At 46.5% G+C, this 23,081-nt stretch overlaps 1 protein-coding gene across 6 annotated transcripts in view; it reads right to left on the bottom strand.

Moving 5' to 3' along the window:
• Positions 1-23,081, bottom strand: part of RBFOX2 (RNA binding fox-1 homolog 2) — a 243,114-nt gene that overhangs the window by 180,775 nt on the left and 39,258 nt on the right. For all 6 annotated transcript variants that reach the window (XM_065397511.1, XM_065397513.1, XM_065397516.1 and 3 more), the window contains exon 2: positions 7,417-7,467. In XM_065397511.1, coding sequence (XP_065253583.1) covers positions 7,417-7,467 — 51 coding nt within the window. The remainder of the gene's footprint in view (positions 1-7,416; positions 7,468-23,081) is intronic.

Below are 23,081 nucleotides of genomic sequence, written 5' to 3'. Positions count from 1 at the left end.
TTTAAAACAATAAGTGAATAAGAATGCAAGAGGTCAGTGGCTCAGTTGGAAATGGATTAGATCAGTGGTTCCCAAAATGGGGTTCCTGGACCCCTGGAGGTCTGCCATGGGTTATGCGGGGTCCATCCCTGAAACAAGGCTGGAACATGTCGGAACAGCGTTCAAGCGCTTTTGCTGCATGGAGAGCACCATTTTGTTCTCAAAATAACATCCTCTGCACAGCGTGATCTCACACGTTCCAAGCGTGAGAGGTCAAGCTGGCAGGGGCACTCCCACTCTGGCAGTGGCTTTCCAGTAATACCAGAAACAACAGACATTTAGTCAGATACCAACGAGAAAAAAAGAAGGAAAAATGTTTGGGAACCACTGGGTTAGATAACTTTCACCTCGAGGCTGAAGCCAGACCAAAGGGGCAGTGACTGAAAGTTGTTACTAGCAGTTACCATATCCAGCCATACTACCTTGGACTATATTCTCATCTGTACTCATAAGAGGAGTAAGGTCAGACCTGGCGAGTACTTGGATGGGAAACCAGCAAGGGAAATTGTGCTCCTGCATGAAGTAGCAGTTGTGATGTGATAGATGGCACTTTCCCCTCCAAATTAATATGATGTTAGAACTCTGTATTCCTGGAGGTGCAATCTTTTAAATGAGGCTTCAAACTAACATTCTAAACCCTAGCCCTTTATGGTAGCTGAAGATCACTTTTGTGGCCCAGTTCCAATTTGTGCAATTACATTCTGCCGGCAGAATATGGCACATAGCAATGCTACTCAGCAGTCTGGAACAAAATGAGGAAGAGTACCATATTCAATTTACACTGGGGCAAGGGCATACTTCACCCCAGAAGTGGCTGAAGCAAATTCCAGATATTGTTTATAAAGCACTTTGGCATGAAAAGCATTAGAGAAATACAAAACAGGGAAACTGATTGGCAGAGTCATAACGGACTAACAATTTGGAAGTAACTGGAGTAATTATTCTGGAATAAAGTCACATTTATTCCAGAACAGAGTGTCCACACAGGGGAGTTATTCCACTATAGCAATGAAGGTCAGTTTCTTTGTGTAGACATGCCTATAGTATCTAAGAGGTGTTGGCAGGACTCATGAAATGAGCTCTGGAAGTCTCAGTTGAGTGCCTAAGGGGCAGGTATTCATATCACAGAAACCACCACGATTGGTCCCTTTGTTGGCAGACTCAGCAGAGGGGCTAGGGCTGAATAGCACATAGAGCAGCAGTTCTGAAACTGGGGTACACGAGCAGGGCCAGATAAAGGCAGGGGCTGCAGCCCAGGGCCCCAGTTCAAGGGGGGCCCCGCAAAAATAAATCACAGGCAGCGACTTCTGGGCCACTTGAAGGGGTGCTAAGGCAGGCCTGCATGCCAATGCCCCACGCCGCTCCCGGAAGCAGGTGGCTGCTGGCACGTCTCTGCGGCTCCTGGTGGGGGGGAGGCGACTCCACGCACTGCCCCCACCCCCAGCACTGTCCCCACAGCTCTCATTGGCCAGTTCCCAGCCAATAGGAGCTACGGGGGCGGCGCTTGCGGGCATGGGCAGCACACAGATACATGCTGTCCCCCTCCCGCCAGGGGCCGCAGAGACATGCCAGCAGCCAGCCGCTTCTGGGAGCAGCGTGGGGCCATGGCATGCAGGCAGCCTGCCTGAGCCTTGCTGCACCACCGGCCGGGAGCTGCCTGTGGTAAGCACCTCCCAGCCGGAGCCTGCACCTCGCACCCCCCTCCTCCACCCCAACCCCATGCCCCAGAACAGAATCCCCCTCCTGCACCCAAATTCCCTCCCAGACCCCGCACTCCCTCCTGCACCCTAATCCCCTGTCCCCTCCTGCACCAAACTCCCTCCTAGGAAAAAGACGTATACAGGGGCCCCACAAAATCTAATAGCCCCGGGCCAACAGGAGAGTTAATCCGGCCCTATCCACGAGTCATGTCCAGCTCCAGTGGGTCTACAAGTCATGTCCAGGGCCGTCGGCCCCGCTGATCAACTCTCCCTCCCTCCCAGTGCCTCCTGCACGCCACGGAACAGCTATTCAGTGGGGTGCAGGAGGTGCTGAGAGGGAGGGGGAGGAGCAGGGATGGGGCGCACTCGGGGGAGAGGGCGGAAAGAGGCGGGAAAGGAGGCACAGGGTGGAGGGAAGGCAGGAAGAGGTGGGGCAGGGCCGGAGGCTGAGCCGGGGTTGAGCACCCCCGGGGAAAATTAGAAGCCGGCTTTTAAATCAAAACAGGGGTCCTTGGGTTGCTAAAGTTTGAGAACCACTGGCATAGAGAATGAATTCCCTTTACCCATGCATGTGGTTCCCCTTCAGTTCAACGATGAGGCACAACCATTGAGGAAGTCTGTATTGCCACTACCTGTGCTATTCTTTTCTGGACTGGGTGACTTTCGGCGACTGCACCAGTCACCCAAAGAACAAACCTACAATTCCTAGGAAACCTCACAGCCCTGCCCACCATGCTCCCCATCCTCACAGCAACAGCTCAAACACAGCCTCTAATATAGTACTGTATGCTGCAACAGAAGCTTTTCCTTTTTCCCTTCAAACAAATAAAGCTCTGTCCAGTCCTGTGCCCTGGTGGATCGGCCACACACACTCACCTACTCCTGTTGCTCCCATTGTATCAAGCATAGGTGACTGCTCTGGCAGGAAAGGCCAGCAGGACTACAATGAAGCAAAGCACAGGGAGACCACTGGAGCAGCCCAGAGATTTAGCCATCATAAGCCAGACTGTAATATACTTGGCTGGTACTACTGAGATTGCGACAAATATGGCCTCCGTAGGAATCCCTATTCTAATTTATTCAGTGCTGCATCTGATGACAAGTAAAAGAGTTAAATACTTGGAGAGGAATTAGGATACACTCTGTACCGTAGACCTGAGTACTCTCACATTGCATCAGTGAGTATGTCTACACTGCAATGTACGCCCATGCTTGAGCCTGGCTAACCCCCCTTGCGTCTACACTGCAATTGCGCTAATCCAGGGCTCAGACCCAGGGTCCGAGCTCAAGTCAAGACAGGACCCAGGATCCAAGCCCTATTGCTTTGCAGTGTAGCTGCAGGTCCGCTTGACTCACGTGCTGGGAGTCAGCCAGAAGTAATCCACAATTCCATAGGAAAACCTCCTTAATCCTCTCTATCCCAACAACCTGCAATCCACTCTGTTGAAAACAGAAACGCCTCCCACACACACCTTGGCAAATGGCAGCAGCTTAGGTCAGCGTTAACCCATTCTGGTCTGATCACCGATCTGCAAACACACTCCTGGGCAATGGAGAGCGAACCGATCAAGCCTTTTCTAAAGTGAGCGGCTTCCTGGTAACATGCGGGGGGGAGTGGGGGGCAGTAAAGTTTTCCCACAGTCCACCGCATTTCTAGGGCCACATTTTGGGGAAGGGGAGTCACTAGGGACTCTGGGATATAGTTACTTTGATTCAGGTCTGCACAGTACAGAGTGGATGCCAGAACCCTGGGTTCAAACATAATGGTCAGAAAATTCTTAACCTAGGGTTAAAAATACAATGTAGATGCTCAAGCCCAGGGTTCCCAGACACAGGTCAGCTGACTCGAATCCCACTAACCCTGGGCTTACATTGCAGCGTACACATACCCAGTGAGACCTTGAACAGTTACCTGGAAGGGAGGAAGAAGGAAAGGGGACAAAACTGAAACAGTCAAGAATGTATGGATAAGGTTTATCCACTAGATGGTGTAAAGACAACACAGTGAAAGGTTTGCAGACGTCAATTAATGGCACTTACAATTCAAAGGAGTGAAAAAGGCATACAGGAAGCAATGGAAGAAAGGTTGAGCCATCCCTGAGCACTTTTATCCAGAAAATAAAATTCAGTTTTGCCATTTCTGCTAAAAAAAAAAATGACTTGGTAAGAAAACAGCACAGTTCTTAGAGAGAAATAAATGTGACATGTCAGAAGAGAGTTAGCTATGCAGCTTTTAAACACTAAGGCCCGGATACATAAAGGTATTTAGGCACCTAACTCCCAGACTTATGCTCCACTACGACCTACAAAACTCCTGCCTGGCTGCTGCGGAACCCTGTATCACGAAAGTTTATGCCCAAACATATCTGTTAGTCTTTAAGGTGCCACCAGACTCCTCATTGTTTTTGTGAACTCTGCAGGCACCTAAACTCTTTTGCACCTAAGTTTTTGAAGTAAAAGTTCAGCATTGCAATACCTAAATCCCTCTGTGGCTCCGCGCCTAAATCACCAGTTCAAATCCAGCTCTCAGTCGGAGTGCGGGGAGAAATCTCATTCAACAGACCAAATTGCTGTTTCTGCATCTCATAATTACTTTAGCATGGAGCCTGAATTACTAAACATAACCTCCCTCACCCTGCACTGCAAAGAACCAGGTGATAGATTGCACACCGCCATCTCTACAACACCAGACCCAGCCTGTGGCTACAGAGGACTTTGCTCTCTGCTGCTATCAGATTAGAGGCTCCCAATCAGATTAGCTAAAAGCTTGAAATCCCATTAGTGAAAGCCAGGTCTGAATTTCATCTGCCTCAGAGCCAAAAGTGAGACTAAGAAAAAACCCTAACAGATCAAGAAATAAAGAGCAAATATGGAAGGAAAATCATTTTACAGAGAGATTTTCTAAAGTGAAAACATGATGGCTAAAAATTGAGCTTGCTTGGCCTGCCAGGAAACTCCACGAAGTAACTTGCCATCTGAAATGCCTATACACACTGGCTAATATATTGATACCTGTGCTCACCTTCATGGAGGGCCACGATTGTGCTACGTAGAGTTGCCAGAACGCTGCAGTGTCCCCATGATCTATCAGGGTACAGCGGCCATAGCAGGGCCTATGATTAAGTGATGCTGTTTATTCACAATTTCAGCCTGTGCATAGTGTCTATGGCCTCACAGGGTATACCGTATTTGCACCTGGTTCACATTTTTTGTTTGTCCCAATGGATCCTTTGAATAATTCTGTCCTGCACAATGGGGATTTGCATATGCCTCATGAGGGCCAAGGATTAGTTTCACAGTTGCCAACCTCATGGCATAGTCTCACCAACCTCTCTCCCAAGCTGCTGCCAGACTTACTCTGGGCCCAAGCTACGATGAACACTATCCTCCTTTGGGTGACAATTCTTGAGGAAGTTCTTTGATTTGAGTCTGATTATTTATTCAATAACTCATTTTAATTTGTTGCATGATTGATTGTCTGTTCTTGTTTTGTTGGTGTGTCACTCGCCTTAAAAAAAAACCCACCCACCATGAAATCTACTACATTTCACTAATATATTCAATGTTGCGTTTCCATTACTATTACCCTTGTCTTCTCCCTTCCCGCCCCCCCTTGTGTTCTATACCCACTGTCACACCTTGACCTCTGCATGTTTGAGCAGAGGCATTTATCCTACATTTGTACAGTGCCTAGCACATTGGATCTCCATCTTGACTGGGGCATCTGGGAGCTACTGTCTTGTAAATAAAATAATAATGCAGTTAAGAGATGGATTTGATTGCCAGGGCACCCATCAGGAAAGTGTATACAATAGGGCATATGCATGCCTAGATTGGCTGCTGAACAGCAATTGATTTTGGTCCTCTGTTTTTCAGGCAAATCATCACAAGGTTTAAACATGTTCAGGTTACAACAGCTGTAGTTTGTATTTTATTTTTGTCTCTCCCATTGCTGTCCCAGGGTGCAGAGTTTGGGTGCAGAGTGAGGGAGAACATTCAAGACTGTTCATATAGCGTCCCAGGTGCTCTCAGGGTGGCCTCGAATGGCAGGAGTTGGAAGACAGGACGGAGCATAGCTGAGAGCGGATGAGTACCAATGCAAGTGTTCTCAGCCCCACATGCAGCCAAAAGAAGAGTTGCATGATAGATGACAGAGCCAGTATTCTGAACTGTCAAATCTAATACTAAATGGTGGGGCCAAGAGCATTGTAACACAGCACTGGCAGAACTAACTCAGCCATTGTAGCTATAACACTTATATTTTCGGTCTATGTCTCTACAATAATGTAGAGAAACCCAGTGTGGGATTCAATGGTGGCAAGGCTTGTAATTCTACTTGCTCTCAGCCAGGGTCTTGATAGTTCAAATAAGGCATACAGGTGGCTGCAATGCCAAAATACCGTAGCACAGACAAGGCTTTTCTTTTTGCAGTATAGCTGGGAATCCCCTAACTGGTATGGTTGGTCCACCTGTTTTTTTCAGCACTTTGTGCAGTAGGAGATCACAGACTATGCTGCACCACAGGCTCTGTTGCGCCACTCTATATGCCCTTGCTCTGGTCACTCAACCCAATCCCCTCACCCCCATGGAATCATTATGGAATAATTTTCCAAATTCCCCGGGAATGCACAGATACAAACAGTTCAGCATCATGGCAAGCATGGATACAAACTCAGCTAACACATGAATGTGGTGCCCCTACAACAGGGTTAGGGAGATTTTCTGTTTGTTTGGGGGTTTTTTTTAGTGCAACACAAGTGTTTGTTGAAAGAAAACCAGAGCATGTGACACTAGATACAAACATAGCTGCACTTCTACTGTGCATGTGCCCATACTCCTCACTTAGGTCCCTTAAAAATCTCCATAAAATTCAATTCCAGAGTTAGAATAAAGGTTTCAGACAAGCTTCAGGACTTCTTCCTGGACAATGTTGACTTGCAAGCTGCAACAGGCAAAGGGTGACAAATATCCTTACAATGGAAAGGTAGAAAGATAATTTATGATGGCCCTCTCCTCCCCTGCTCTACACAGACTCATCATCAGCTGGCGTTTCCTACCTTCCGTGGAGTGGGAAGGGGATGTTGCGATGGCTGCAATAGATCAAACCATATCATCTTTACTACTTTAAAATTAAAATATCCTCAATTGATGGATGGGGCATGGGCCCTGCAGGACTCAAAAAGCACCAAGGCAAATTCATAAGAGCTAGAAGCAACCCATCCTGGGCCACATTGTTCTCTGCTCCAGCAGCACTGCAAGGGAAGATACCTCTCAGACAAAAATTGTGTTTCATCTCTCCTCAGCTGCTAGAGTTACAGCAATAAGAACAAAACAGAGTGAAGAGTTCACAGACTGAACATCTACACTAAGTAAAACTGAGGAGACAGAGTGGGTATTTTGGATTTAGATCTGAAGTCCGGTTTTACGAATAGCCAAGGGTCAGGAAATTCTTTAATGAGAACCAGAGGGATCACATTCAACCCCTCATCATGCATGCAGCCACATTCCATACGTGGCATGGCCAAAAAATGTGTTTAATTTACTGTATACCTCTGTAAGCATTCAACCAGTGAAATAAAACAGTCGCCATTCCAAAAACAAACAAACAGTGTTAGGAAGCCATCTGCCAGAAAACACACACACACACACACACACTTTACTGTAATCCGACTCTTACTTGATTGTCCCTCGCAGGGTATCCATGATAACCTGAGGTCAGAGGCTCATTCTACAAGAGAACAGAAAAGATGAATGCAATGCTTGTAAGGAACAGAAACAAGGGGTTATAAGTCTACCCAAGTCCAGGTGGACACAAGAAGCTGCAATGATTTGGGGAAAGAGGCAGGTAACATTTAAATTTCCTACTGACATCCTATTTTCTGTGTGAGTCAATGCACCTAAATACAGACTAGTTTGAAACTATATATTCCAGAGTGCATGGAAGAAGAAAATACAGGCATGAAATAACCATAAGCTATTCCTACTTCATCTCCTGTGAGATGTGTCTATAGCTTTTACTATTTTTCACAGGACTTTTTTTTTTTTTTTAATGTCTCTTTTTCCATTGTGGAGATAGAACAATTACAGTGTAAACTTCTGTGTGCTGCTGCCCAGTTAACCCAGTCTTGGAGAAAACTCTCTCCATCTAAACAATGGCAGCAAAGGTGTGAACTCCTTCCTGCAAACCGTGCAATACTGACACATGAACATAATGTTAGACAGTTACAGTTTAAATTATAACCTTACTAAACTTGGGCAAAAATATCTCCCGCACTCCCCAAAAAAACTAATGTTCTAGCTTCTCTTCCCTCCCCTCCAAATGGGCTCATTGCTCATGCTACTTCCTACATCAGCAATTCGGTCACACTGCCTTGAGTGGAAGGATATGCGAGTTTTCTCCATCCTATTCATCCTTGGAATTGCTTATAATTTCCCAGCCTCTCCCTTATTCTAGCAATTACAGCGGAGATGAGGTGAACATATCAATGCTTTTTTTTTTTTTTTTTTAAACTCTTCCTGGAGATAGGAAGAGAATCTCTCCCACACTTGCAAATTCAAATTGAGGGAGAAATTAGGCAGTTTCACCATACACACGCCCCTTTTCTTTGACAAGGTTAGGGTAGGGAGTGAGTAAAACTGAATAGGATTGCTTCAGTTTCATTCTGCTGCTGCTCCCTCCTCCAGGGCAGACGGGGGAAGAGTTGTATGCAGACGTTATAAAATGCTGGCGATGAAGAAAGTAGCAATCCCACACTCCTGCATAGAGTTTGTTTTTAAATTGTTGCTACACACCGCAGTAGGTATTGTTTGGCAAGGGGGTGTTCTGGAGTCTTAACAAGCTCTGCATGTTATTCCAGCTGTTTGCTTCTAGAGGAAAAACTAGGCAAAGCTGACCAGACCCAAATTGTTGAAAGCAAACCTGTGCCAAGACTGCTGTTTCTGCCAGTAGTTGAATTGTTGGAAACAGCTGGAAGTTAGATAGACTTTGTAAAGACAATTGCTTCGTGGCAGAAGGTGCTGTATTACTTCCATTACACATCATGACTATCATTACTATTTTAAATAAATAATTAATCGCGCTGTTGACCGACAATAGAATACCATTTATTTTAAATATTTTTGGATGTTTTCTACATTTTCAAATATATTAATTTCAATTACAACACAGACTACAAAGTGTACAGTGCTCACTTTATATTTATTTTTTATTACAAATATTTGCACTGTAAAAAAATAATTTGTAATTTTCAATTCACCTCATACAAGTACCGTAGTGCAATATCTTTATCATGAAAGTTGAGCTTACAAATGTAGAATTACGTACAAAAAAAACTGCATTCAAAAATAAAACAATGTAAAACTTTAGAGCCTACAAGTCCACTCAGTCCTACTTCTTGGTCAGCCAATCACTCAGACAAATAAGGTTGGTTATAATTTGCAGGAGATAATGCTGCCTGCTTCTTGTTTACAATGTCACCTGAAAGTGAGAACAGGCATTCGCATGGCACTGTTGTAGCTGGCGTTACAAGATATTTACGTGCCAGATGCGCTAAAGCAGAGGTTCTCCAACTGTGATCCGCGGACCACTGCTCCATTCAGGTGGTCCGCGGATAGTTCTCTCTAAGGTGCACACCTGGGCGGCCGCACATGAGAGAATGAAGGGCCACCCACCTAATTAGTGGAGCTGCGCAGGTGTGGCTCCACTAATTAGGTGCCTGGACCCTGGAGAAGACACACATGTAAGGTGAGGTGGTGGCCTTAGGGGGGAATAGGGGGCAGGTGGGAGGGGCAGTGGGGTGAGAAGAGGGGGTGGGGGGAATTTGGGACATGCAGAGCTGTGGCGGCGAGAGAAAGAAGCGATTTTCCCCAGCTCCAGGGATGCCGCTGCCAGGAAGAGACTCCCCCCTCCTTCCAGGCCCTAGCTCGGGGGCTGCCGCAGCAGGGGAGAGAGGGCACATCCATTGCATTAGAAAGGGAAGACTACTGATATTAAAATACGAGTTGTGTGCTTTTATTTGTAGAACAAAAAAATGATTATTATGGGGCTTTTTATATATATAAAATATATAGCGGTTTTATCCAAAGTGCTTTATAATAGTTAGGTAATTGTACAAACAACATTTGGAAAGATCATTAAGTGGTCCGCCGAGACCTCAGCAATTTTCAAGTGGTCCGCAAAAAAAAAAAGTTTGAGAACCACTGCGCTAAAAATTCATATGTCCCTTCATGCTTCAACCATCATTCCAGAGGACACACGTCCATGCTGATGATGGGTTTTGCTCGATAACGATCCAGAGCAGCGCGGACTGACGCATGCTCATTTTCATCATCTGACTCAGATGCCACCAGCAGAAGGTTGATTTTCTTTTTTGGTGGTTCGGGTTCTGTAGTTTCCTCACCACAATGTTGTTCTTTTAAGACTTCTGAAAGCATACTCCACACCTCGTCCCTCTCAGATTTTGGACGGCACTTCAGATTCTTAAACCTTGGGTCAAGTGTTGTAGCTATTTTTAGAAATCTCACATCTTTAGAAAGCTTGCATTGGTGCCTTCTTTGCGTTTTGTCAAATCTGCTGTGAAAGTGTTCTTAAAACGAACATGTGCTGGCTCATCATCCGAGACTGCTATAACATGAAATATATGCAGAATACAGGTAAAACAGCAGGAGACATACAGTTGTCCCCCCAAGGAATACAGTCACAAATTTAATTGACGCCTTATTTTTTTAACGAGCATCATCAGCATGGAAGCATGTCCTCTGGAATGGTGGCCAAAGTATGAATGGGCATATGAATGTTTAGCACAGGGGTCGGCAACGTTCGGCACGCGGCTCGCCAGAGTAAGCACCCTGGCGGGCCGGGCCAGTTTATTTACCTGCTGACGCGGCAGGTTCGGCCGATCGCGGCCCCCACTGGCCGCGGTTCGCCGTCCCGGGCCAATGGGGGCGGCGAGAAGCCGCGGCTAGCACATCGCTCGCCCGCGCCACTTCTCGCCGCCCCCATTGGCCCGGGACAGCGAACCGCGGCCAGTGGGGGCCGCGATCGGCCGAACCTGCCGCGTCAGCAGGTAAATAAACTGGCCCGGCCCGCCAGGGTGCTTACTCTGGCGAGCCGCGTGCCGGACGTTGCCGACCCCTGGTTTAGCATATCTGGCATGTAAATACCTTGTAATGCCAGCTACAAAAGCACCATGCGAATGCCTGTTCTCACTTTCAGGTGACATTGTAAATAAGAATCAGGCAGCAATATCTCCCGTCAACATAAACAAACATGTTTGTCTTAGCGACTGGCAGAATAAGACGTAGGACTGAGTGGACTTGTAGGCTCTAAAGTTTTACACTGTTTTGTTTTTGAGTGCAGTTATGTAACCAAAAAAAAATCTGTATTTATACGTTACACTTTCATGATAAAGAGATTGCACTTCAGTACTTGTATGAGGTGAATTGAAAAATACTATTTCTTTTGTTTATCATTTTTACAGTGCATATATTTGTAATAAAAAATAATAATATAAAGTGAGCACTGTGCACTTAGTATTCTGTGTTGTAATTGAAATCAATATGGAAAATGTAGAAAAACCTCCAAAAATATTTAATAAAATGTCAATTGGTATTCTATTGTTATAAGTGCAATTAATCGCAATTAATGTTTTTGAGTTAATCAGGTGAGTTAACTGCAACTAATTGACAGCCCTAATTTTTATTTGAGAATTTTCTTCAATTTTTATGGATTTTTATTTTTTTACAGTTGCTGGAAATTAAGGAGCGGGAGTGGGGTTAGAACAGCACTGACAGCAGGACTGCAGAGGGCTCTGGGAGGTTCCCTGCACAACTGAAGGGCCCAAGACATAGGGGTGCAAGGTGCGGGGGAGGATGCTGTCCTAGCCCAGAAGAGACCCCCCCTCAGGCCAGGACTGCAAGGAGGAGGACCAGGAGTACTCTGTGGCCAGGGACTCAATAGTTCCGGCCCACGGACAGCTCCCACACTGCCAGCTGGTAAGCAGGGCTGTGACAGCAGAGCTGCAAAGGGCTCCTTGCACAGCTGTGGGGCCGGTGGCACCTGATCCCTGCAAGTGCAAGGTATGGGGAAGGCTGCAGTCCTGACAGGACAGAGCAGAGACCCACTGGCAGGGCTGTCAAAAGGACAACGACGAGCCATTCAGGAGCTGGGTGGCCTCCCTCACAGCTGGGGGCTTGCCCTTCTCCTGCTGGTCCTGGCCACGGCTTTCCCCACACTTTGCACCTGCAGGGATTGGGTGTCACCAGCCCTGTGACAGCACAGGGAGCCCTCTGCAGCCCTGTCACAGGAATGAGGGAGCAGAGCCATGAAAGCAGGCTGCAGAGGGCTCCCTGCACTGCGGCAGGCACAATGGGATTGGGGGCTGCACTCCCACTGTTACAGCTGGCTACTTTTTTAGTCAATTTCAATGTGTCAGCTGAAATCGACATTTACCATTTAAATTGAATCCTGCCGAGCCTACACTCGAGTCAACATGTGATGTAGTTGTGAAAACAGCAAATATCAATCTGGGGTGGATGTAATACACGGGAGGTAAATGTCCCACTCTACTGGGCACTGGTGAGGCCACAGCTGGAGTACTGTGTCCAGTTATGGGTGCCACAGTTTAGGAAAGATGTGGACAAATTGGAGAGAGTCCAGAGGAGAGCAACAAAAAATGATAAAAGGTTTAGAAAACCTGACCTATAAAGAAAGATTACCAAAGCTGGGCATATTTAGTCTTGAGAAAAGAAGACCGAGGAGACACCTGATAACAGTCTTCAAATAAGTTAAGGACTGTTATAAAAAGAAGACAATGTCAATTGTTCTCCATGCCCACAGAAGGTTGGACAAGAAATGATTGGTTTAATTGCTGCCAGGGAGATTTAGGTGAGATATTAGGAAAAACTTTCTAACTAGAAGGATAGATAAGTACTGGAATTGGTTACCAAGGCAGGTTGTGGAATCTCCGTCATTGGAGGCATGCAAGAACAGATAACACTGCTCTACAGCCAAAATGCTTCTGAAATAAATGTAGTCAAACTTTACTAATTCTGGGTCACTGAGAACGAAAATGATGCTTAAAATTGTTGATTGGCTCTAGTTTTCAAGATATGCTATTGGGTCAGTATATACGACCCTTGACTTGGGAATGGTGGAGGATAAGTGAGTGCTACTCTGAAACCTGTTATAAAGGGAAGGGATCTCAATTTAAACCAGAAATGACTAAAATACATCTTTGACTGGATCTATGAATAAATCTGACTGGGTTTGGACAGTACTTGCTTTTTAGGCAAAACAATGAATGATGCAATCTGAAGCTGGTATTGCATCATACATGATATGAATTGCATCATGTTATTCCTAGAAGTCATGGATGATGCAATCATAACGAAGCTTACATCACTCTGCTGAACAAATTGCCCTATATCAGCTCTAGAAATCATACAGTGTCCTGCTCTCTTATTTGTCAGTGTTTGATTTTGCAAAGGGACACATTTCTGTTTAGCCAAAGTGAGCAGAGATGCCTCGTACTTGTGTGAACAGTGCAGATAACTTCTGCTATGTTTGTGGTGAAGTGACTTTTGCATCACAAAAGCGCACTTTAACCACTATGGTTAAGAAAGCCTATCACCTTTATTTTGGCTGCAAAATTGGAGATCAGGACAAGAGGTGGGCCCCACACATATGCTGCAACACTTGTGCAACAAATCTTCGCCAGTGGTTGAACAGGAAAAGGAAATCTATGCCTTTTGCAGTGCCAATGATTTGGAGAGAGCCAACAGATCATACCAGCCATTGTTACTTCTGCATGGTGCCTCCAGTTGGGAAAGGTGTGTCAAAGAAGAAAAAGTGGACTATGCATTATCCAAACATTCCATCAGCTATACGCCCAGTACCCCACGGAGAAGGAATTGGTGCAACCAGCGTTCCTGATGCACCAGAATCATTCTTACTTGAGTCAGATGAGGAAGAGGATGTAACTTCTGGTCCTGAACCATCAATGTCACAGGACCCACATTTTCTCCCATCCTCCTCCTCTGAACCACACCTCATAACACAAGGTGAACTGAATGACCTTGTCAGGGATTTGGAACTACCCAAGAGTAAGGCAGAGCTGTTGGGCTCCAGACTACAGCAGTGGAATCTCCTGGCAGGTGATGTAAGGGTTTCCATGTTCCGTGACCGTCAAAAGGATCTTGTCCCATTCTTCTTCATGGAAGGTGATCTTGTAGCCTGCAACAACATCGATGGTGTGATGGCAGCCCTCAACATCGTTCACGATCCAGATGAGTGGAGACTGTTCATTGATTCATCGAAGACGAGTCTTAAAGCTATTTTACTGCATAATGGCAATGTTTTGCCATCAATTCCAGTTGGTCATGCAGTCCATATGAAGGAAACCTATGACAACATGAAACAACTTTTGAGGTGCATAAACTATGACCAACATCAGTGGCAGCTTTGTGGCGATTTGAAGGTTGTTGCTCTCTTGCTTGGTCTGCAGACTGGATACACAAAGTACTGCTGTTTTCTCTGCGAATGGGATAGTCGTGCAAGAGATTCCCACTACATCAAGAAAGATTGGCCACTCCGACAGTCATTGGAGCCTGGGAGGAAAAGTGTTCAGCATCCACCACTTGTTGAATCAAGGAAGATTTTGTTACCACCCTTACACATCAAGCTGGGTCTGATGAAGAACTTTGTCAAGGCCATTGACAAAGCACAAGCAGCTTTCAAGTACCTCTGTGGAAAATTTCCAAGGTTAAGTGAAGCTAAGATAAAGGAAGGTGTCTTTGTTGGTCCTCAGATTCGTGAACTTCTTCGAGATGATGCATTTGACCATGCACTGCATAGCAAGGAAAAGACGGCATGGAAAGCCTTCCAGTTAGTGGCAATAAATTTTCTCGGAAACAACAAGGCAGAAAACTACAGGTTGTTGGTGGAAAACCTCCTCAAGGCATACAAAAGCCTTGGTTGCAACATGTCACTAAAGATACATTTTTTGCACTCTCATCTAGATTTTTTTCCACCGAACTGCGGAGCAGTGAGCAACGAGCACAGCGAGCGATTTCACCAGGACATTGCAACAATGGAGAAACGCTATCAGGGCAAATGGAGCCCATCAATGCTTGCAGACTATTGCTGGACAGTGACAAGAGATGCTCCATTTAATGAATACAAGAGACAAGCCAAGAAGCGCCGAGTAGACACTGAATAGGACTAAACTATGTACAGAATAGTTTTTTGCCTTTTGTTTCATAATAAATTTTATTTATATAACCCTTTTGCTGATTTTTAAAGTGTTACATAAACAGGACAGGTGAAATATCATGTAAAGCAACCATAAACTCATGAAAAGACCTAGGTTTACAATTTATGATTAAAACTCTACTATCTACACAATATACATAGACATAAAATGTAAAAACTTAAATATCTTAGAAACAGTAGCCAATCAGTTGTTTTAATTGTCATATTTGAATTCAGCACATCAAAATACATAATAAATAGCACATTTTATCTCTGAAGCAGACGACTTCTCAAAAATTGTAGACCAGTGTAAGACAAACACCTATGAGAAATGGTCTAGGTTTATTTGGCCTTGCCTCAGCATGGGGGAGGTGGACTAGGTCAGTGTTTCTCAACTTCTTTGATACCAGGGACTGACTTGCTGTCTTCCTAAACTGTGTCAGGGAGATCTCAGGGACCAGCGCCAGTCCACAGACTGGTCGTTGAGGAACACTGGACTAGGCGACCTCTCAAGGTTCCTTCCAGCTCTACAATTCTAGTATGCTATGATTAATAATGGAATAATAGACTCTTCAAACTCCCCATATTATTAAATATTAGTAAAAACTCATGAATAGGCTGCTTTTGAAGAAAGTAGGTGTAACTAAACAAAATTATCAAGGATTGCTGTATTTAATTATTATGGTTATAGGCAGAGTCATATCAATAGCTGAGGACATTCAAAATATCACCATGACACTTGTGGAAGCCAGAGAGAAGATATTTGCTGCTGTCAAGGCAAGAGACATGAATGAGTTTTCAGCAGCAGTAGAGTCAATGTTGCAGATGTGTTGCATTTTTATAGATCTTCATCTTCAAAGGGTGTTAGAAATATTGACTACATTCTCATAGCACCCTGGAAAGTACACCTCTACCCCGATATAACACTGTCCTCGGGAGCCAAAAAATCTTACCGCATTATAGGTGAAACCGCATTATATCGAACTTGCTTTGATCCGCCGGAGTGCGCAGCCCCCCCGGAGCACTGCTTTACCATGTTATATCCGAATTCGTGTTATATCGGGGTAGAGGTGTAGAAAGATTGGCAGACACAGAAGATGTGGGAAGGAAAGAAAGAGCAGGATGATAGACAACTCCAATGTGATAGGCAGTGGAGGCAAATGGGATGTACAAGTCAAGGAAAAAGGGGAAAAAACGTTATTTGGAGGATGCACTTGTTCACATCAGACATTAACTAGAGGAATTACTTGGACAAGAGGCAGAAAGGGTAAACAGAGACCACTTGTTATAGAAGATGAGAGATATGTATGCACTGTATATGACCAAAATAAAAGTGTTTGAGAGAAAGTAACCCAAAGTGAACATAGATTGGTTTGGCAGAGGCAGGGAAGAGAGCCAAAATTAAGCTTTGTGGGACTTGTAAGTGAAAGGATTTTGATGCAGAAAAGTCATCTCCAGAAACAGAGTGGTTTGACAGTAGGAGCTACATCAAGAGAGAAGGAAGTCAGTCAGAGATGGCTTGAGAGTTATGCAGCTGGTCCAGGATTCAAGACTGCACTGAGGTCAAGGAAAATGAGGAAGAAAACCCATACAACAAAAAGGTTACTATATGGTGAGAAGTTTCCATACTATGACCGAAGGGGGGGAAACCCACACAGACTGAACATAGTCAAGGATATTGTTGTACAAGAAGTGCCTGAAGAAATGAGAAAAAGCTACTTTCTTAAGAAATATGCTGAAAAAGGAGGTTAGAGAGTGGGAAGCAGCTAGAGCACCAAGGTCACAGAAGGGTCAAAGATACCTTTCTGCCTTTCTTACAGAAATGGTGCCATGTGGCACTGTACTATTTGCAAATTCCCTGCTGTGCATGTTGTAGCTCTAATTGAACTTAACTCTCCAAGGGGAGTGGGGAAGTGCCTGGGGAAAGCTGGCTCCTGCCAATAGTCTCTGTGCTGCCAATTTTACAGGTCACTAATTGTGAATCTAGGAATGGCCATGCTGCATGATTATTCTGTACAGAGTTTGCCATTGCTGAGGACTATAAGGAGCAGGGAGTGAAAAGGTTAGGACAGGTTAAACTCCTATGACTGGAACAGAACAATCCAGTTAAACCAAGTACAGAGAAAATCCCAGTAGCAGATCCAAAGGAGAAGAGGAAACAAAGACTTAATACAGAGCAAAATATACCTTACTGCCTACACCCAACACAACTCATTCCACAAAAGAGGAGTGGAGAAAGAGAGGTTTGATTAAAAAAACCTCGCACACATCCCTCCTCAAGGAGGAAGAAGAAAGTGTCTGCCTTCCAGTAAGAGCAACAGAGCCTGGTGAGACAGGACAACCCCAGCTAATTCCAGTTCCCTCAGGACTCCCTCCTACCAACACCAAATTAGATTTCTCTCCCCATTACCTACATGCAACCAGCCATTTCCAGAGAGATTTAGTTAGGATGTGCCAGCCAGTGAAATCAAATCAAACTGCCATGGGGCATTTCATCATTTTGTTTACTGCTGAAAGGCACTTCCCAGGTGCTTGAGACCTACTTTAAAGTGGGGAGAATAAGGTGAAGAGAGGGGAGCACAAAGGCATTGGATTTCGGATTGTCACAGGCATATCACTTTTTTGACTGTCTACTAATCTCTCACCCATGACTCCCTCACTCCCACAGTGTTTGCAACTGCGGCACAGAAGTAATAGTTACAGTACATATGCCAGCCCACTGTATCTGTGACTTACCCCCACAACTCCTCCCATGAAGTCCATGCTAGACCTTTACACCCTGCTTACATCAGAGGGTTTTGTTTTTGTTGTTTTTTGGTTTTGTTTTAGTTTCCCCGTCTTGCTAGTACAAGTTCACTTCCACCAGCATTAGCAACTTAAGAGCTCTGGTGCAGACAGCTCACAAACTCCCAACTCCATTTCCAGCAACATGTCATCTAACCCAACTGGGAGCAAATCTAATTGAGACGCTGCTGAAAATGATGTTGGCAGTCAGACCACCCACACTATGGAGCTAAACCTTACTAACACTGATGGAGATGAACCTGAGTTAGCAATGATGGAAATTTTAAAGAGAGGTCTCTAGACAAGACAAGATTTAAACATAACTGATGGGACAAACTCAATATCAACTCCTCTAATGAAGTCCATTTACTCACATGTGTGATACAGTAAACAACGTCCATATGTGGGAGCCACATGGAAGAAAGACTCAGCTCAGGGCAAGCGGCCCCCCGCTTTCCCTCCTCTGCACACACACAGTCAGCATCCAAGATAGGAAATACCATAGTCCTCACACATACTGAAAGGTCCGATAGGTTCCCTTAATTTTACTCTATAAAACAAAGAGAAATTGGAGATTGAAAAGATCTTAGTTTTCCTTTGTCCACCACTACAGTCAATACAGGATAGTTCCCTGACAGTTTAGTTGTAAAAGTAAGTAAGTGATGGGGTGCCAACCATTTCCCTTAAGATTGTTCAGTGGTCTAACAGACTTCAGTAGCAACTGTTTCTTGACCATCAGCCTAAGTTTTTCCCTGCAGCTTGGGGACTGCAAACACATCATAGGAACTTAACCTGGTAAGCATGGAATATATTGTCCCAGCAAATTTGTCCAATGCTTTCGGAGAACCAGTAACTGCTGAATTCAAGCTTTCATTTAAAATAAAGTTTCTAGTTTTTATGGTTACAAACAACCTCCCAAATATGAATCAAAGACATGTTTCTTCACTAAGTCTGCAGCAAGACAGCACAGGTGGCTGAACTGCTGATGCTGTTAAGGAAAGTGGAGTGAAATTAACATAATTCTTGTCAGTTTCTCAACTGCCCACATGGTTCTGAACCACAGCAGGAAACCTGACAGGTGCAGTGGTCACCCAATGAAATTAATAGGCAGCAGGTTTAAAAACAAACAAAATGAAGTATGTCTTCACACAAAGCACAGTCAACTTGAGGAACTCATTGCCAGGGGATGTTGCGAAGGCCAAAACTGTAACAGGGTTCAAAAAAGAACTAGCTCAATTCATGGAGGATAGGTCCATCAATGGCAATTAGCCAAGATGGTTAGGGATGCAACCCCATGCTCTACATGTCCCTAGCTTCTGTTGCCAGACGATGGAAGTGGATGACGGGATAGATCACTCGATGGTTGTCTGTTCTGTTCATTCCCTCTGAAGCATCTGGCATTAGCCACTAATGGAAGACAAGATACTGGGCTAGATGGACCATTGGTCTGACCTAGGCCTTGGCTACACTTGCACGTTATAGTGCAATAAAGCCGCCAAGAGCGTTCTACTTCACTCCCCGTCCACACTGGCAAGGCACGTAGAGCTCTCTGACTCCGCTGCTGGAGCGCTCCTGGTACTCCACCTCCCCAAGAGGAATAACGTTTGTTGCGCTCTCGCTGGAGCACCGCAGCGCCAGTGTGGACACCTAATGCGCTCTGATTGGCTCTGATTGGCCTCCGGAAGCGTCCCACAATGCCTGTTCTAGCCACTCTGGTCATCACTTTTGAACTCTGCTGCCCTGTCCTCAGGTGACCAAGCGTCAGACCCGCTTTAAATTCCCTGGGAATTTTGAAAATCCCCTTCCTGTTTGCTCAGCCAGGCGTGGAGTGCTCTCAGCGCATCTTTCCAGGTGGCCATGCCTCCACGCGCCAGGCGATCCCCAGCATGGAGCAATGGCAAGGTGCTGGACCTCATCAGTGATTGGGGGGAGGAAGCTGTGCAGTCCCAGCTGCGCTCCAGCCGTAGGAATTACGATACCTTCAGGCACACATCAAGGGCCATGATGGACAGGGGCCATGACCAGGATGCGGTGCAGAGTCGGGTTAAAGTAAAGGAGCTGCGGAATGCCTACCGCAAAGCCCGTGAGGCAAACAGCCGCTCCAGTGCTGCCCCCGCGACCTGCAAATTCTACAAAGAGCTGGACGCGTTACTTGGGGTGATCCGACCTCCACTGCAATGACCACCATGGATACTTCCGAGCCCAGCACAGCAAGGGGGGGGAGGAGGAGGAGGAAAGCGTGAGCGATGGTGCTGCGGCGGGGTGAGACACCCCGGAATCCCTAGATGCATGCAGCCAGGAGCTCTTCTCAAGCCAGGAAGAAGGCAGCCAGCCGCAGCGTCCGGTGCTTGGGGAAGGACAAACAACAGAGGAGGTTCCTGGTAAGCGGCTTTCTTTTCGGGAAGGAAGTTTTTAGGTACGGGCTCTTTGGGCGAGATGGGGGAGACCATTGCTGCACACAGGCAAGCTGCGTATGGGCCAGGGCAGAAGCTGCATTGTAGGAGAAGACCCTTCCTTGCTTCCCTGGTCACCCTCAGCAGCAAGATATCTTCCAGGACGAACTCCTGTGGAGAATGTTGGGACAGTGATCAGTGTAAGTGCCCCCTACAGCTGTTGGCTCTCCCCAAGGCACAGAAACCCAGAGGACAGTACAGCCATGAAACAATCAGTCCCCATGGACCCTGTGCTTACTCACCATTTCTGGGGCTCCCGTGGGTTATGTGCGCTTGCTTTGGGACAGGCAAAGTATGGTTTTTGTGATTGCCCTCCTTAAGTGTGGGGGAATCATTGCTCTGTCTGGAGTGTACAATGCTGCCTCTGTTCAGTGTTGCATTTTGCCTGTATAGGTGCAACCTTGAGATCTCAGCCGTCATTCTTATCACCAGTCGACAGACTGAGAAGACTCAGGAAGAGGCCGCATAAAAGCAAAGAAGACATGCTGCATGAAGTAGTCTGTAAACGAGAATCGAAAGGCACAGAAGTGGAGGGAGAGCGAAAGGAGGATCCGCCAGGAAAATGCGACACACCGGAGGCAAAGCACGGAACGGCTGATTAGCATAATGGAGCACCAAGCGGACTCTATCCAGGTGCTCGTCGCCATGCAGGCGGAACACTACCACGCTCCCCCCCCCTCCCCCACAGCCCTTGTCCCAAAACTCTTCCCCTTCTGCCCCCATGTCCCCTCCAACCCACTTTCCCCAACATCCGGGTTCTTACCATCCCCAGCTGCCTCCTACACCCGTAGCTTCACCACCCACCCACGAAAACTACGACCCTTATCCACTGCACTCAACCCCCCTCAACATGCCTTATAGCCATCCTGAAGTGCAACACTCAGTGCACAGCACTCCAGACAGGATTCAAGAGTATGAAATCAGGACATGCTCAAGCCTATGGGTGAACCGGTCCCCACCCCACCCCCTTGCCCTTTTGGTATTTCTGTGTTTGTTTGTTTTCAATAAATGAATTTTCTTTTCAATAAATGGAGTTTTTTACTTTGAAAACGTACTTCATTAGTGCATAAAGCAAAATAGACCTTAGCCCAGGAAAGCAACAAGCACTGCAAGTCAGTGTACCAAACACAGCCACTGCACTTCACTCCCGTGCAGGGCACCAGATATCACTGCTGGCTTTCAGCCTCAAATTGCTCCCTCAAGGCATCCCTAATCCTTGCAGCCCCATGCTGGGCCCCTGTAATAGCCCTGCTCTCTGGCTGTGCAAATTCAGCCTCCAGGTGTTGAACCTCCGAGGCCCATGCCTGAGTGAAGCTTTCACCCTTCCCTTCACAAATATTATGGAGGGCACAGCACGCGGATATAACCGCAGGGATGCTGTCTTCGGCCAAGTCCAGCTTCCCATAAAGAGAGCGCCAGCGGCCCTTTAAATGGCCAAAGGCACACTCCACAGTCATTCGGCACCGGTTCAGCCTGTAGTTGAACCGTTCCTGGCTGCTGTCCAGGCTCCCTGTGTAGGGTTTCATGAGCCACGGCATTAGAGGGTAAGCGGGGTCTCCAAGGATCACAATGGGCATTTCGACTTCCCCTACGGTGATCCTCTGGTCTGGGAAAAAAGTCCCAGCCTGCAGCTTCTTGAACAGCCAAGTGTTCCGAAAGATGCGTGCGTCATGCACCCTTCCGGGCCAGCCGGCGTTAATGTCAGTGAAATGACCACAGTGATCCACAAGTCCTGGAGAACCATGGAGAAATACCCTTTTCGGTTAATGTACTCAGAGGCTAGGTGGGCTGGTGCCAGAATAGGAATGTGCGTCCCATCTATCGCCCCTCCACAGTCAGGGAAACCCATTTGTTCAAAGCCAGCCACAATGTCATGCACGTTACCCAGAGTCACGGTTCTTCTGAGCAGGATGCGATTAATGGCCCTGCAAACTTGCATCAACACAATTCCAACCGTCGACTTTCCCACTCCAAACTGGTTCGCGACCGAGCGGTAGCTGTCTGGAGTTGCCAGCTTCCAGACTGCAATAGCCACCCGCTTCTCCACCGGCAGGGCAGCTCTCAATCTCGTGTCCTTGCACCGCAGGGTGGGGGCGAGCTCAGCACACAGTCCCATGAAAGTGGCTTTTCTCATCTGAAAGTTCTGCAGCCACTGCTCGTCATCCCAGACTTGCAAGATGATGTGATCCCACCACCCAGTGCTTGTTTCCCGAGCCCAAAAGCAGCATTCCACGGTGGAGAGCATGTCCGTGAATGAGACAAGCAATTTCATGTCGTATGCGTTATGCGACTCGATATCATCGTCGGACTCCTCACTGTCACTTTGGATCTTAAGCAGTAACTCGACTGCCAAATGAGACGTGCTGGTGAGACTCGTCAGCATGTTCCGCAGCAGTTCGGGCTCCATTCCCGCAGACCGAAAAGGAAGACAAAGCGCATTCTGCACAGAAACCGTTGAAAGATGGCGCCAAATGTGGAAGGAAACACAGGGATTGCTGGGATGCGAAGCGATGCATCACAGGGCATTGGGACAGGATCCAAAATGCCCCACACCCCACGCCCCCTTCCCACAAGCCACAGCGCCAGAATGGGAAGAGGTGCTCTGCAGGATAGCTGCCCATAATGCGCCGCTTCAAGTGCCATGAATGTGGCCGCGCCAGTGCGCTTGCAGCTGTCAGTGTGGACAGACTGGAGCGCTTTCCCTGGTGCGCTCTCCGAAGGCTGGTTTAACCCAAAGCGCTCTACATCTGCAAGTGTAGCCATGGCCCTAGTGTTGCTGTTCTTGTACCTTAAAGCATTAGACAATCCACACAGGGATTAATGCGCATAAATTAAAGCACATTGTCTTCTCACCTT

This window comes from Emys orbicularis, chromosome 1 (assembly GCF_028017835.1).
Source record: "Emys orbicularis isolate rEmyOrb1 chromosome 1, rEmyOrb1.hap1, whole genome shotgun sequence".
Classification (NCBI taxonomy): Eukaryota; Metazoa; Chordata; order Testudines; family Emydidae; genus Emys; species Emys orbicularis.
The sequence above is the reverse complement of the archived record's forward strand: the minus strand, read 5'-3'. Positions and strand labels throughout refer to the sequence as shown.